The sequence below is a fragment of the Echinops telfairi genome, unplaced genomic scaffold (genome assembly GCF_000313985.2).
Source record: "Echinops telfairi isolate 266 unplaced genomic scaffold, ASM31398v2 ScPeMD7_443;HRSCAF=831, whole genome shotgun sequence".
NCBI lineage: Eukaryota > Metazoa > Chordata > Mammalia > Afrosoricida > Tenrecidae > Echinops > Echinops telfairi.
The window spans coordinates 63,823,188-63,841,055 of NW_022104341.1; the positions used below are offsets into that span (position 1 = coordinate 63,823,188).

General features: G+C 41.1%; 1 protein-coding gene across 4 annotated transcripts in view; it reads right to left on the bottom strand.

Annotated features, from left to right (window-relative positions):
* The window catches only part of PATJ (PATJ crumbs cell polarity complex component), a 399,766-nt gene that overhangs the window by 173,088 nt on the left and 208,810 nt on the right, over positions 1-17,868 (bottom strand). For all 4 annotated transcript variants that reach the window (XM_045291780.1, XM_045291779.1, XM_045291778.1 and 1 more), the window contains exon 27: positions 2,494-2,690. In XM_045291780.1, coding sequence (XP_045147715.1) covers positions 2,494-2,690 — 197 coding nt within the window. The remainder of the gene's footprint in view (positions 1-2,493; positions 2,691-17,868) is intronic.

Consider the following 17,868-nt stretch of genomic DNA (forward strand, 5'->3'; position numbering starts at 1 on the left):
CCCCTTAGCTATAAAAAAGAACCAGGGAAACATTCTGTCATGGATTGAATTGTTTCCCCCCCAAATAGGCATCCACTTGGCTCGACTGTAAGCCTCAGTGGCTTTGCGGGGTTATGAAATGATGTCGTCTGGTGGTGGGTGATCCACAGGGTAAGTTGTAGGAGCCTCAGAGCAGGGAGCAACTTGACTCTTGCTCACAGCTCTGGTTTAAAGTAAGTGTGGCCGCATCCCCAATCCTCCTAGAAGCCATAAAAGGAGACACAGCAGGGACACCAACACGGGACCTGACTACCAATAAGAAAGAAGGACCGAGATGGGAACATGTTCTTTGGATTCAGGATTCCTGCTCTGAGATCCTCCTAGAACCAGGGTGGCTTATCGAGACCTATGAGCGAGGCCAGGCCCACAGATGTTGAAAGGAGACAAGAGCGTGCCCCACAGGCAATATAGAGACAAGCGTCCGCTCGAACTGGTACTCTGGATTCATACTTTTGCTCCTAGGATACATCTCTACTTGCTAAGAGTCCCCTACGTAAGGTATTTTGGTTACAGCAGCACTAGTCAAGTAAGACGAGCCCTCTTCCCAGTCATCAGCACCTACGGTCAAGTGATTTACAGGAGAAGATTAGTTACAACTGCTCAGGATTTTACCATTCTCCAGGCTCTTCAGAGCTCAACTTTGAACTGTTGAGGAAAGGGAAGATGGCTTCTCTTTTAGAGATCAATCTATTAGTACAAATAAATTAAAAACACCTAACATAAAGAAAACAGTAAGATCATTCAATATGTGTTAAGGGACTATTCTGTGTCAGATGCTGTGGCAAAGCCTGACAATATCCTTTCTCATTCAATTCTACAACATCCTCTGTGATCAATGCTACATAGACAGTGGACAGTGAGCTCTAGGCGAATGGGTATTATGTATTTTGTTCACCAACGCTTGCCTGTATGCTTTTCCTATATACCTTGTCCCATAAACATGCACACTAAGATGGCTGTTGAAGAATAAACAACCTCCATTGAAAGGGGGAAACTGAGTCTTAGAGAAAATAAACTAACTAGCCAAAGAGCTTGAAGCCGATTCTGTGTTCCAAAGTTAATTTTTTGGGGGTGGTGGTGGTGGGGGGTGTAACTTTTTGTAATTTTAAACAAGAGAATCAGTGGTGTGTGGAGAGGAATTAACTTATTGCTGTGTTTACTCTTCTTCTTTGCATCTCTAACAAAGGGTGAAGTTGCTGATTGAGAATGAAGAACTAAATTCAGAACAGCAAAGGGAAGAACAAGAGAAGTTAAATGAGGCATTCTTTTGATCTGCAGTCCTTTAATGATGCAAACAGATAGCTGAAGTTTCTTTCTGTGAGGAGGGAAATGATTTCATCAAGTTAACTATGCGCAAAGCACTATGCGCAGCCCCTTCTGAAATGCAACCAGAAGAACCTAAGTGAGTCCAGTGCTCAGTCAAGGCTTGACCTCTAGAACGGTGTCATTAGTCTGCAGCCATTGCTCCTTTGTTACCAATATCTAATAAAATGTCAGACAGAGAAATAAAATGCCAGCAATCCTATCTGTCTGGATACCACAGGCATTCATCATGAATGTTAATAAGGTGAGGGAACAAACTAGAACCCTTTGTGTGCCAAATTACAGCATTAGAACATTTTCTTAGACCATGTATTACAGGAAATTTGTGTCTCGGTACACATAACATAACAGTTATCCCCCAACGTCAAGAGCATCATAAATCAGCTCTTTCCTGGTTCTAAACAACGAAGTTTGGATGAAGAAGAGGAGCCATGGGGAAAATACATTAATAATGGCTAGAAGTCTGGAAGTCTGACAAGGTTAGGGTTTTTTTAATCCCAACAGGTCATTAGTTCTATGGCATGAGGCCAGTTACTTATCCAGTTTTCTTGTTCATATAATAGTGTCAATAATCGATAATAAGACTGTTAGGAATATTGGATATTGTACCCCTATGTTCAATGCTAACTATAAATCAATAAATTCGCTCTTACTCTAAACATGATCACCGCAATTATGTTAGTATTACTTCTGAGTAAGTCTCTAGACACCAGCCAAAGGAAATACACTTGTTATGATGAATTATATTGGTTATTACACATTGTCATCTTGATTTTTTTTTTTTTTAATTGAATGGCTGTAACGGTCAGCAGTATTGCCCAATGTGGCACCATCAGAATGGCTCTGCCACCATCTCACAAAGGTAGCAATAATAGAGTAGCACACTCTCAGGCTAATTTTAAACTGCTTTGAATTGATAGTAAAAATCAGCCTTACAGCTTTAACATAATCATATTTCTATTACACTTTACTTAGGCAGCAAGTAACATTTGCAAGCACTGATTTGATTTTTGCCGTTGCTTTGAACAACCAATTTTGAATACGGAACATTAACCTCTTCTCCATTTTCATGTACATCAGCCTGCACTCCCCTCCGGTCAGCAAAAGAGGAATTAAATAGATGCCTCTTACCTCCAACAGTTCGTCTCCGATACGCATTCTTCCATCGGTGGCAGCAGGCCCGTCAGGGTTAATTCCCACTACAAATATGCTCATGCGTGACCTGTCTTTATTACCAGCAAGGCTGAGTCCAAGCCCATTCTTATCCTTCTCAAGTTCAATGATATGCAGTTCTCCAGGCAAGTCTGCATATCTTTGCCTGAGTTTTTCTATTAAAAAAAGGGAGGGGGGGAGAAGAATTAATGAAGCAATCAAATATATAAAATATATATTGCAAATCTATCCGAATTTCCCATCCTTACTCTGAATTATCATCGATGACTTCTTTTGAGAATCACATAATTAAAGTAATGCATGCCCGATGTGTAGGCTACCATGAAGCAACTATTAATCTCAATACATCTAGGGAGGTCTTGCTTGCTGAAAGTGAGGAGGACTTGAAGCACCTGCTAATAAAGATCAATGATTTCAGCCTTCAGTATGGATTACAACTCAATGTCAAGAAGATCAAAATCCTCACAACTGGATCAATAGGTAACAAATGATAAACTGAGAAAAGGTTGAAGCTGTCAAGGGTTTTGTCTTACTTGGATCCACAATCAATGCTCATGGAAGCAGCAGTCAAGAGATCAAAAGACATGCTGCATTGGGTAAATCTTCTTAACAAGCCATCTTTAAAGTGCTGGAAAGCCATTGTTAGACTATTGAAAAGGAAGAATGTTCTTTTGAAGACAGTGGTGTGCCTAGCCTAAGCCTCGGTATTTCCCTTTGCCTCAGATGCATGTGGACGTTGGATGCTAATTAAAGAAGAAGAAGAACAGTTGATGATCTGAACTGCAGGGATGGAGAAGAATATTTTAAGCACCATGGACTGCTAAAGGACGATTTGTCTTGGAAGAAATGTGGTCAGCGTGCTCCATAGAGGCAGGATGGCGAGACTTCATCTCACATATGCGGCCAGGTTGTCAGCACTGACCAAGCTCCAGAGAGGCCATCATGTCTGGTAAGCAGAGCAGCAATGAAAATGAGGACGGGCCTTGAGGAGATGGATTGATCCTGTGGCAGCAACAACGGGCTCAAGCCCAGGATAAACTGTGAGGATGAAGCAGGCCTGGGCAGAGCTTCCTTCTGTTGTACCTGCTGTCGCTGTGGGCCAGAGCCAACTTGATGGCACTTAACAAGGAAAAGGTTAGCACACTCGTGAAACCTTCTCCTGTTGTTTAGAATCACACCAAACTCAATGTTCTCTACTATATAAACCCTAAGACAGCGTGGTGGAGCCTGCTGGCTCCACTCAACAAGAAACAATCAAACACAATACAGCACGCAAATATTTATTGAGCTCTACATGTTACAGGATGAAAAAAACTTGCTTCTCACAGTAGACTTCCATTTCAGCAGAAAAGACCAAATTTCAAGCCACCAATGTATCACATACTCAATGTTAATAAAAAATATTCTCTCTAAGAAGTTCAGTTTCTTCAATTGTATATTAGGCAGGATAAGAGTCATTTTATACTTGTTGGAAAGGCTTACGATCTGTTAAAGGTCTTAACAGCTCATGACACAGGTGCTTAGAATTATTTTATTCCACACCTTCCTCACTGGCTTCCTCCTCTTTATGATCTAAATTACCGATTTGAGGAACTGGTTACGTTCACCTTGTGTTGACTTCGGAAAAGGCCACACTAGCAAATCAGTGTGGGGAAAGTTAGGGCCTTGATCTTGTCTTGTATCCCAAAGTACTACCATGATACAATCATGATTCGGGTTTACAAAAATAAGTAAAGAAAATTACAGTCTATTTTACTTGTGCTCATAGATGTAAATTTTTATTTTAAGTTGATATCACTTAAAACACATGTAAGATATTTAATTTGATGTCTGATATACCCAAAATCTAACCCTCTTTTTTGGCCTAAAAATAGTCATTCCATATGATTGAACTCAAGAATTACGAAGAACAAAATGGTCTGGGGGGTCACATCTGACCTCCCTCTAACTGTACAAGGGGGGAAAATCCAACTCTTCGTGAGACCAAGGCTGACTGCCACAAGACAGAGCTCAGACGTGCCTCCCTCCTTCTTTCCCGTACATTCTAACACTGAGCGCGCCTCTCGTGGCACGCCACTTCTATGCCATATTCCATAACTCACTGCAATGGCTGCAGGCAAGCCTCATGATTATGGGGATTTCATCGGAAAGTTAACACATTACCACAAGACCAGCAATACAATTACAGTTAAACATCAGGGAAGTTGTCAATGAAAACCATCATATTAATAAGCCAAGGGGGGCAGGGAGTGTAAAGCTTATACTAATAGATGGTTTACAAGTGGTATTTAATGTAACAGACTTTCAGGCTCCAACTGATCTGGATGTGTTCAGCCCCCAGAGGATAAAAATCACTTTCCTGACCCGGTTCTAGCTGTTCACCTGCCCAGACATCCAGATGGTTAGTAATTATACTCCTCGGAGAAAATATTCCTTCATAGCTGATGAGCAGCCCAAAATAGCTCCACTATGAATAATGAGTCTCCATGACACCTTCCTGTGGTACAGTAGAACGAGCAAGGAATAATGGGAATTAAGTTCAAATTCTGGTTGTTTCATTGGGTCCATCATGGAATCTCTCGGTAACTGGAGGTATCTTATCAATAAAACATATTTCTATATGTAATGAAGTGAAATTGTTTAAATAAGGCTCTCTTTTTAAAAAATTTTATTTTATTGGGGGCTCTTACAGCTCTTATCACAATCCATACATATATCCATTTTGTCAAACACATCTGTACATATGTTGTCATCATCTTTTTCAAAACATTTTGTTCCTATGTGAGACCCTGGCATCAGCTTCTCATTTTTTTCACCCTCCCTTTCCCAAGTCCCCTTGATAATTTATAAATTCTCTCCCCCCCGCCACCCCATTTTACACCGACTGCTGTCTCATTTCACCCACATTTCTGCTGTCCTTCCCCCTGGGATGGGGGATCTGGCTAGCCCAGAACATGTATACTGGTACCGATAAGAGCTTGCAACACAGGCAATCTAGAACAGATAACCCCCCCCAGGACCAATAAGGGAAGTGGCGATATTAGGAGGGTGAGGGGAAGGGTAAAGGGGCGGGGGTGGGGTGAGTAGTAAGGGGGAACTGATCACAATAAGGCTCTTTTATCCATGGTTTTCTACTCCCACCAAGTGACTGGGTAGGGCCACGCAATTAGGGTGTATGAAACACTAATAAAAGGATTAGTCCATTTTGCCATCCCTCTGGGCATAAGAGAGCCGTTCTAATAGCAGGAAGAGAGAACCCTATGACCATCAGGAAAGGGGAGCCCAGGTGAGAGCTGTCTCAGGCAGGGGAGCCAGCAGAGCACCCGCAGCCACAGCACTGACACCAGGAAGCAGCATCGGGTTTCCCAGCCCACTGAGCAAGGAAGAGACCTTAGGGTTTCGAGGCTGCGGACCAGAGAGACAAGCCTGTCAGTCGCGTGCTGAGAAGTACTATGAACAAAAGAACTGTATGCTCAAAATTTGGAAGCCTGTTAGCTTCCGAATAAACCCCACAGTTGGGACTATTGCTCGGAGTTCGGTGTGACTGTTGTCATGAATTACTAAGCCCGGCATTGTTTCATTGGGGTCAAAAGAAGATGTGCTGCATGTGCAGTTGGTGTCAGAACGTCAGCGGAACAGAATTCAATTGATTCGTATAGTTTGGTGGTAAGTGGGGATTTGATTTTCCCACTCAGTTAGTGACAGTAAAGTGAAATTTGATTTTTCCATTTAGTTGGTAAGAAAGCAATTTATAAAAGCAAGCCTGATCCAATGATAACTAACAGTATATAGAGAGAAACTTTATAAAGAGGCAGGAATCAGAAGACAAAGCCTTAATGTTAATTTAAGGTCTGTGTATTTTATAGTTCCTTAAACACACACACACACACACACACACACACACACACACAGATGCTTATCACTCATATTTTTTATGCAGAATCACTGGAATATTTAAACCTTTGCATTTAGGCAGCCACTTGATGTCAGAGTTAAATGTGACTTTCACAAGACTGATCTAATACGGAGACCAGGTGTGTCTCCACAATTAAGGCTCAAAATGTTTTGAGAAATGATGTACAAATACGCTTTACACAATTGATGTGTGTATGGATTGGGATAACAGTTGTATGAGCCCCTAATAAAATGTTTAAAAAAAAAAAATAGAAGAGAAAATCATAAGCAATCAGAAGAAACAATATCTGAGTTCAAACAGGGGCAAATCTCAGATGAGTGTCTACATCAAGTGGAAACAATGAAGACATAAAGGAATCTATTTCATATAAAACACATCTATCTTATCCTTAGCTTTAGTAGCTATATAAGCTTTATTACAACATGTGAATCTGTACATGGATATTAACAGTTAAGACAATACCAGAAGAACTAAATATAATAACAACAATGTCATTAGTTGCTGCAAAATCAACATTGACTCATGGCAACCTTAAATGTGGCAACACTGCTAGGGCCTAGTCCTAGCATAGTAACCTGTATGTATTCAATGGAACAAAGCAATAGCTGGTCTGGCACAATCTGTGGTAGTAACATCTTAAGGTAGAACATCTTAAGGATGTTCAAGTACATTTTTGTGCCTATTGTATCAGTCCATTGCACTGAGGATCGCTAAGGTTTTGGCAACAGATAACACTTACATGGCAGATACTTGTAAGTACTTCACTACATTTTAATTCAATTAATCTTTATGAAAACACCCTATGGTAGTATTCTTAGCCATAATTTTGGAGGGGCGGAAATTAAGGCATTAGAGATGAAAACATAAAGAGCATGCCCAAGCTATTGAATGGTGAAGCAGGAATTCTAATCCACACAGTTTGACCTTGGAGTCTGTGATCTGACCTCAAAGTCAGGGTTAGCAATACACAAAAAAGACTGTATCCAAAACATAGGAGAAAAAATGCATAAAGTTAAAATTATCTTCTTCTTTCCATAAAAAGTTAATCCATATTATGTTTAAGAATACAAAAGAAAAATCAACCAAAAATGCAATTCAGCAAAGAAAATGTTAGACCACCAACTAAAACAAAAAATCGCTAATATTATTTTCCTTTAGTAGTTATATGTTAATGTTATGGACCATGGAGCCAGTTCTACCTCATAGTAACCTATATGTATTCAATGGAACAAAGCAATAGCTGGTCTGGCACAATCTGTGGTAGTTACATAATCTGGTGTCAATTTGGGACTTGAGAGGATTAAGAGTGAAGGGGTGGAGTCTAGCCTGTCAATCGGGTCATAGCCAAAGAAGCCTCTGTGTGGGCATAGCTTTCTTCTGAGAATTCTGGGAACTCCTGTATTTCCTCCTTGAAGGCGGGAGACACTTCCCTCTCTCTCTCAGCTCACTCCCTTGAAGACTCTCTACTGACAAGACTCAAGACTCACTCCCTGAGTAACCACTCTACTAACAAGACCATGAGGCTACATCCTGGGACCTGGAAAAGCCACATGGACTTACCCTGATACAACCAGATGGTGTTAGTCTGGATAGACTAGAGAAACAAATCCACAGACACACATATGTGTATATACAAGAGGAATTGAACATTGAGGAAACATCCCAACCCGTCCAGTCCAAGTCCATAAGTCTGATATTAGCCTAAATGTCCAATACCAATCTATAAAGTCCTCTTCAGACTCACAAAACACATGCAATGATGCCAAATGCAGGACAATCACAGGGCAGTGGGTAGAAAGTTTTTGGCTTCAGTGGCGTTGTAAGCATCTCAGCACTGTTAGGGGTCTCTACGTGGCTTCTCCAGCTTCAGAGGTCTGGTTGCATCAGGGTAGGTCCATGTGGCTTCTCCAGCTCAGGGCACTAGCATAGTTCCATGTGTCTTGTCAACTGCAATGTCTCCCAGGGAGTGGCAGAGAGTCTCCCACCTCCAAGGAGGAAATACCGGAATTCCCAGAATCTTTACGGGAAGGCTATGCCCACACAGAAGCCTCCTTGGCTATGATCTGATTGACAGGCTAGACTCCACCCCTACACGCTTAATCCTTAAATTGACAATTACATAACTACCACACAGACCTCTGGAGCTGGAGAAGCCACGTAGAGACCCCTGCCAGCGCTGAGGTGCTTACAACACCACTGGATCCACAAGACTTCCAACCCATGGCCTGTGATGCTCCTGCATGCAGCATCATTGCATGTATTTTGTGAGTCTAAAAGGACTTTAAGGATTGGTATCAGACATATGGGCTAATATTGAACTTAAGGACTTGATCTGGACTGGGCTGGGATGTTTTTTCAATATTCAATTGCTCTTGTATATACATATACATATACATATACATACATGAGTCTCTCTGGATTTTGTTTCTCTAGTCAACCCAGACTAACAAACGATCTTCACAATTGCTATTACCGTATGTTTGAGCCCATTGTTGTTGTCATTGGGTTAATCCATTGAGGGCCTTCCCTTTTTTAGTTTGATCCTTTACTTTATCAAGCATGATGTCCTTCTCCAGGGACTGGTTCCTCCTGATAACATATCCAACGTATTTGAGATGAAGTCTGGTCCACCTCACTTCCAAGGAACACATTCTGGCTACTTGTATTCCAAGACAAGATTTGTTTGTTCTTCTAGCAGTCAATGGTATATTTAATGTTCTTTGTTAACCCCGTAATTCAAATACATCAATTACTCTTTAGTCCTTATTCAGTGTCCAACTTTCACATGCCAATGAGAAAATTGAAATACCATCATTATTGGCTTAATGCTCAAGCTAACGCCTGTGTCATTAAAAATTTTTTTATTGATCTAGAATTAACCTATCATTCAATGGTTCAATCATATCAAGAAGGGTTGTATAGTCATCCTCACAATCAACTTTGTAGTTTTTTAGCTCCTTCTTGTGCACATTGATGTTGCTCTTCTCTTTCATATTAAAGAGGTCTTCTGCAGCAGATCTACCCAATGCAATAAAGTCATCTGATCTCTTGATTACTACTTCCTTGAGTATTAATTGTGGATGCAAGCAGAATGAAAACCTTGACAACGTCAGTCATTTCTGAGTTTATCATTATGTTGCTTATTGGTCCAGTGTGAGGATTTGGGTTTTATTATTACTTACTATTACAGGAAGTTGTGATCCATGAGTCGGCATCAATTCAATGGCAGTGAGTTTGGGTTTTGGTGGTTTGCAATCCACACTAAAGGCTGCAGCCTTTGATCTTCAACCAGAAATGCCTCAAGTCCTGCTGGCTTTTAGCAACCAAGATTTTATTATTTGCATAGTGCAGGTTGTTAATGAGCGTTCAATTCTGATTCTTTGTGATATAGTCCAGTTAATAAGCTCAAATTTACTTGGCCTACTTCCACCTTTACAGAAAAAAAACAACGGACTCAGCACCCCTTTAACCATTAAAACTTTGTACTGTAGCCTATAATCTATGATAAAATGCAGGTATCTGCTTTTGCAGCCCCCTAAGGAGCTTCCTAAGGAGCCCTCATGGAGTAGTAATTCTGTGTTAAGCTGCGAACGACAAGGTCGGCATTTCAAACCACCAGCTGCTCCACGGCAGAGAGATGAAGCCTTCGAAGTCCCATAAAGAATTATAGTCTTGGAAACCCACAGGGCCAGTCCTGCTCTGTTCTAGAGGGTCACTATGGGTCAGCGTTGACTTCACAACAGTAACTTACTTTTCTTAAAATCTTTCTAGTATCCCCAGGGAGCAGTGTCGCCCACTTTGGGGAATACATTGGTCTCGCTTCTCAGATTATTTTCTCAATATAGAGACTGAGTAAGTATGGTGATGCATATCTTTCCCGATTTTGAATCCTTCAGCATCCTCATATCTGTTCCAATAACTGCCTTTATCCTGTGTACAGGGTTCAGTGTGAACACAATGAAGTGTTCTAGAAGTGATTATACAGGGAAACCAAAAGCCTCAACGTCAGTAAAAGTATAATTTTTTCCGATTAGAGGAATCAACATTCAACCCAGGACTAATCAATCAGCAGAGGGCATGTATTAATAATGGTTATTGAACTTTTACTATCCACCAGACACTATGCTGAGGACTTTGCATATTCTGTGTTAGAAAATATCATCCTCAAGATGTCCATCAATAGTAAAATGGAAAAATACATCATGGCATTTTCCATAGAATGGGAACATCATGCTTTAATATTAAGACGCATACCTCAGAGCAAAAGAAATCAGAGTAGAACAGAATATAAACCACATGACTTCATTGTTATCAAGTGGAGACACAGGCAAAATTAATCCGTGGCTTTGGAGTAAAGACAGTTGTGGTTTGGGGCAACGGGGAAGCAGCAGTAAACAGGGGAAGCATGGCTGGTGGGTACACAGGAATATGGTCTGTGACAAAAATTCCTAAAAAATACACTTAAGCTTTAGACACACTACAGAAGGTGTAAAAAGTACTGAACTAGTGCATCTCTAGTTATGCATATTTCAAAAAATTTTAAGAGAATCATAACGAAATAATGTAATGTTTGAAGTTTGTTGAAACTCTACTTTGAACAAGTCAACTATAGAAACACATGTGGAGATAATAAAGACATTTGATCACAGATGATAGATTACATAAAAATGAAAGAATTCTTGTGTCAGGCGTGTGACTGGCATTGGAGCTGTACTTTTAGGAATGACACATTGAGGAAGCAACATGGTCTCTGGAAGTGACGTGAACCAGTTCAAGAAGGTAGATGAGTAATGAAATAAAGATAAGGGCTAAGTGACCAAAACCAGCAAACTCTTGCTTGTTATTAAGCTGGCAGACTAATATCTGGCAATGCATTGATTACACTTTTTGTTTGAAATCTTTCACACCTTTTAAAAGAAAGAAATCCTTCTAACCATCCTGAGATAGACCGATTCTCATCTTCCAGACAATATAGCTGAGTCTCATGAAATTAGTGATTCCAAACTTGCAGCTAGCAATTAGTATGCCTGGAGTTCTGATTCAGGCAGAATGTGGCCTAGAACGCAAAATGAAGTTAAGTCTAGAACTGTTGCTACAATACTGTGGCAGAAAGGCCCAAGCATTCAGATCAAGTAGAACCCCAAATCCCACTGCCACAGAGCTAGTTCTGATTGATAACACTCTAGATAGGACAGGGGCGAATGACCCACTGCTCCTAAAGGTTTCTGAAGCTATAAATATTCACAGGGACAGACAGCTTCAGCTTTCTCCACGGAGTGGCTGGTGGGTTCATCTGCTAACTTTGCAGTTAGCAGCCCAACAGCTGACCCCTGTGTCGCAGATAAAACACTGCAATGTCTGAGGATCTTGTGCCCTCGGTGGTGGAAAGGATAGATGGAGAGGAAGGAACAGGGAATGTGACCATTTAGGAGGCCAATCCGATGTAGTGGTTATGCCTTTGGCTGCGATCTGCAGGGTTGGCAGTTTGAAACAACCAGTTGCTCCTTGGGAGAAGACCAGGCTTTCTAGTCTCCTAAACAGTTACAGTCTCAGAAACATAGGGGGGTGGGTGGGGGGTGGGTGGGGGGTGTGTTTTGCTATGAGCCAGCAGTAACTCCATGGCAATGAATTTTGGGTTTCTTTAAAAATAAGGTACCAAAGCGTGGCTGGAAACAGGATCAGGGAGACAACCGGAAAAGAAAAACAGAAGAGAACTCAAGTATCCGGAGAAAAAAATACTAAGTGGCTTCATGCCATTTATCCATTAAAAAAAACAAAACAACCCCAAACCCTGAATTCTTGCTTCAGTCAGAAACAATGCCATTTGCTAGGATGATAAGGGTGAATTTAAATACGAAGAACTATATGTGCTACACAGGAATGGGAACTTTCTTTAAACCACATGACAGCAGACAGGAGAAAGAATGAACTACTGTCCCTAAACTCTTAAGAGGTACACGTGCTTTGGAACAGAAAATGATCCAATCTAGAACATTCACAATCAAGGACACCAAAGACCGAGAGTTTTAGTTAATGGCAAAACCAGACACAGAATCCAATGTGCCCCGTGATTTAGGCCAGTTTCACCTATTGGTCAATTGGGTGAGGTTGGAACTATGCTCAAAGGTAGGTTATCTCCATCCCGTATGTCCACAAATCCCATTCTAGCTCCTCCTTCAAGCCATGATAAAACTGACCGCTCCACACACAACCTCTGGTGACGAATGAGGGCGGGTGTCTATGTGGCAATCAGTCAGTAGGAGACAAAGCAAAGCACAGATTCTTGGCCTGTTGTTCAGCTTAAAGCACAAAATGAAATTAGTTCATTGCAGGAAGAAGTTTACCCACCATAAATAGGGAAGGCACCGAATATTTGTGTATAAGCTGAATTTTCCAGCACATTTTTAATGCAGTTTCTGTGGTAAAATTAGGTGCCTGGATGGATATTTGGGTCGGCTTATACTTGAGTATGCACGGTAATCATATTTACATCCATGCTCAAACATGCCGGCTTACTTTATCAGCCTTGATGGGCATGCCCACAGAGCTCTTTCTGAAAGAGAGCCATCATAACCAAATCAGGTTCCAAAGGGTGGCCCATGACATGCACCCTATGACCCAACATAGCTATGTAAAAAATGCATTGTCTTTGCACCCTTCATATTTGCAAAATCTAAATCTCTAAGCTAAGGAATCAGGATCATCGTCCTTAAAAACAGTAAAGAAAAAGAAAATCCACGTAATTCATATACACACAAGAGAATACTGCATACAAATTTGGTAAGTCCCCCCTTCAGCTCAAAATATCTATATGATCCTTAGAGATGGCTGAAAACAAGATTACTATGGAACCAAAATTTTTACTTACTCTTAAGAACAACCAGTAAAAAAACATGCTAATTTGAAAACGGCATGGAGGAAAGCCAAGCGCAATTTAAAAAACCCTCTCTGCAATCATTTGTGTGTATTTTAAGTATCAGGAGAAACAGAACACGGTTCTTTAATCACTATAAAAGTATTGAGTTGCACGCTCATTATGGTTATAGTGTAGTAGAAACGCGTGTTAGAATGGGTCTGATTTTGCTTCCTGGTCATTATCCAGTCATGCAATAATGCTTAACAAAAGCTCCATGCTGGCATCAAATCATGGTAATCAGCAGTGGCATCCACAGCATTCAGGTGTTTAATTATATTTTCCAGAGAGAAAAAAACCTGGAGTTTCCAATAATTACAGGAAACTTTAGTGGATTGTAGGAAAGGGAATAAAGCAAGCATTTGCCAGGTTCACCCTGTCCCTTTAGTGATTGATAGATATGATGAAAGCAAAATTTCCTGCAAATCCCTGCTTAGGATAGTCTTAGACCTTGCTGGCCTAAGGGACTGTCCATATTTATTTACCCCAACAACAATCAGGGGAAGAGTTGGAGAAAGTAGAATAGTCACTAAGAACTGACACGGGGACAAGGGAACAACAAGTGAACTAAAATGAATGGAAGGAAGGTCATAGGATGCCTAGTAGGGCTTAATCATGGGTAATGTAGTAGCGAAGAATTACTAAACCCAAATGAAGGCTGAACATGATGGTGGGACAAGAGGAAAGTAAAAGGAAATAGAGGAAAGAATGAGGAGGCAAACAACATTCATAGAGGCCAAAATACAGGCATATGCATATGTAAATATACATAACCAGAGGAGAAAAGAAATATATACTCATATCTATATGTTAAGAATTAAGGTTGCAGATGGACATTAGGCCTCTACTCAAGTACTCCCTCAACACAAGAACACTCTAACAATCCAGCATTCTTTGATGCTCACCTTCCCAACATGATCGCTGAAGAAAAAAATGGGTGCATAAGCAAATGTGGTGAAGAAAGTTGATGGTGCCTGGCTATCAAAAGATACAGTGTCTGGGGTCTTAAAAGCTTGAAGATAAACAAGCGGCCATTTAGCTGAGAAGCAACAAAACCCACATGGAAGAAGTACACCATCCTGTGTGATCAGGAGGTATCAACGGGATCAGGTATCAGGCATCTAAGACACAGAACAAAATCATACAGATTGTGAATGGGTTCGGAGGGTATGAAGTAGAGACCCAATGCTCATCTGTAGACAACTGGACTCCCCTCAGTCGGGGTGCAGTATAGCGTTGATGAAACATACAACTTTCCTCTAGTTCTTTAGTGCTTCCTTCCCCTCACTATCATGACCTCAATTCTACCTTACAAATCGAATGAGACTACAGCATTCACACTGCTACAGATAAAAGCCTGCACCACAGGGAATCCAGGATAGATAAACCCCTCAGGGCCAACAATGAGAGTAGAGATACCAGGAGGATTAGGGGAGAGTAGGGGGGAGACGTGGAATCAATCACAAGGATCATACTATAACCCCCTCTCACGGGATGAATAATGGAAAAGTGGATGAGGGGTGATGGTGGATGATGTAAAATATGAAAATAATAATCTATAACTTATCAAGGGTTTGTGAGGGAGGACAGGAGGGGGAGGGAGGCGGAAGAAATGGGGAGCTGACATCAGGGGCTTAAGTGGGAAGAGAATGCTTTGAAAATGATGATGGCGACATATGTTCAAATGTGCTTGACACACTGGATGATTGTATGGATTGTGATGAGACATGAGCCCCCAATAAAAGTATTTTTTAAGAAAAAGAAAAGAAGAACTGACACAAGTGTGATGTAGGAATGCACCGTGGAGTTCTACAGCACTGGGCTCCAATGCCAGTCCACCATTGGATCTCTGTGGCCCCAAATGAACTACATTTTCTTTAAGAAAATGGAGAAAAATAAGTCTGGAAGCATTGTTGGAAAGATTAGAGGGGATAAATATATGAATTATCTCTAAGTACCTCAATAATAAAACAAGGAGCCCAATAAATCACAGTGAGTTACTATTATTATTCACCCCAACAACTGGCAGGTGTTCTGGAAAGGAATGACTGGCGGGACATGAAGAATGAACTTGCTCCCGGGGCTGAGTAGCAGCAGGAGAGGTGGAGGCACCGCCCATGCTCTGGCTTCTGACACAAGTTATCTGGGACACTGCAGCGTGAGCAGGCAGGATAACTCGCTTCCCAACACTGCCAACCCTCCCAGCCTCAGAGATCTGGAGCGGCAGGAACTGTCCTCTACGGTGATCCAAATAATAAGGGTCCCAAAAAGGTTTGTGGATCACCAAATTTTAGGAGATCTAGGTTCCCTTCATGTCTTATGAGACAATTCCTTGCTTTCAAAAGATTTATATTTCAACATTAACCCATTGGATAAAAAGATATTATTGCTAACCGCTAAAACAGAGGTGGGTTTCCCTGCCCCCTCAGAGTTCTGCACTCTTTTAGAATGTGTTTCATCCAATTTCCTGGCCCAGTAAAGAAGGAGTATGAGGAGAGACCCCGATGCAAAGGTTTTCTCTTTCCTGGGGGCTCTGGGGGCTTCGAGGGCTAAGCATTACGCTGCTAACCACGGGGGTCAGCAATGAGAACCCACCAGCTGCTTTCTACTCCCCTTCAGTTACAGTCTTGGAAATTCAGCATGAGCAGTTCTACCCTATCCTACAGAGTCGCTATGAGTCAGCAGCAACTTGGGGACAGAAAGTGTGGCTTTGGTTTTATTAACTAAAGTTGTCAAGGATTTCACCTTGCTTGGACAACCAATGCTCATGGAAGCAGCAGTCAAGAGATCAAACGATGCATTATAGTGGGTAAATCTGTTGCACAGGACCTCTCTGAGGTGCTGAAAAGCAAGGATGTTACTTTGAAGTCTGAGGTACGGATGGTATTTTCAACAGCCTCCTATGCATGTGAAAATGGGACACAGAATAAGGAAGACAGAAGAAGAAGTAATGCATTTGAGTTATGATGTTGGTGCTCAAAGAACAAATGAATCTGTCTTGGACGAAGTACAGCCAGAATGCTCCTTAGAGGCACAAGGAAGGTGAGAGTTCTTCTCTTGGACTTTGGAAATGGGACCAGGAGGGACCAGTCCCTGGAAAAGAACACCATGCTTTGTAAAGGAGAGGGGCAGCGAAAAAGAGGGAGTCCCTCAACAAGATGGATGGACACAGTGGTTCAACAAGGGCTCAAACATGAAGAACATTTGTGAAGATGGTGCAAGGCTGGGCAGTGTTTCGGTCAGTATATAGGGTCGCTATGAGTTAGGACGGATTCGATGGTAGCTAACAATAACAACAGTAACATATTAACTGTTTTTACAATTTGATATTTAGCTTTGGAAAGACAAGCCAATCTTGCATTTCTCTGTTGGCATAGTGTTAAGTAGCTGAAAACTATGATACTATGCCAAGATTATTTTCCAAAGTAAACCAGTTTATAAATATTTTCCCCAACTCATGCCATGGCTATTCAGGGACGAGTATGTGTTAGGTGTTATGTCTAGATGCTAGATAGGCAGAAGAACAGGGTCAGAACTCACAAATGCACACATTCGAGACTTGAATCTTACCATTACTTATATCCAGGAAAAATAGATACGTTTCATATAATGTCTATTTTTTTCCCTAGGACAAACAACAAACCTTTAAAAGATTGAATTAACAATAGTACCAATACTGAGTGACTACAAGAGATATCATGCCCGGTGTTTAACAATTCTAATTGGCATTATGTTAGGCTGAAAATAACTTGACAATAATAGTAAAATGATCTAATTTAGAACCACCACACATAAACCAAATTAGCCAAATGATGAACCTAATAGGCAAGTATTTTTATTGTGCACAAAGGCTTATTTATTCCTCTTCAAAATTATCCAAGTATTTTGAAATAATGTCACCTGGTTAATTTGATTTAATTTCCAGATAGTTTCTTATTAGAGAGAAGGCAAAAGATGAAGCAGCATAAAATTTAAGGGTAGACATTTTCCCTGTCGTACTAAGTTTCACAAATGCAAATTAGACATAATGTGATCCATCAGTGAGGGAACATAGTTTACACTGCATGGACCAGTACAGGTTATTTAAGACCACACCTGAAAGTAATCCTTAGTGGATAAGAAAAAAGCCAGTCTGAGCAAGAAGGCACACAAGCGTTTTTGCAGCAGGGGCTCGATGCTTCTGTGCTGAGCCTTCTTTTCTGTTCCAGCAAGGGTTGAGAAGGAGCCTTGGTGATGTCAGGTTATGCATTGGGCTGCTCACTGAAAAGTCAGCAGTTTGAAACCACCAGTTGCTCCACGGGAGAAAGACTGGGCTTTCTATGCCCCTCACAGGGACAGTTCCACTCTGTCCTAACAGGTCACTCTGAGTCAGAACTGGCTTGATGGCAGTGAGCGAGTTATTTATTTTTGAAGGGTTGAGAACGGCCCTGAAACTTTTGTAATAATAGACCCATTTTTACTTTTGTAGGATGAGGTATGTTTAAGTTAATTTTGTCCAGTTTGA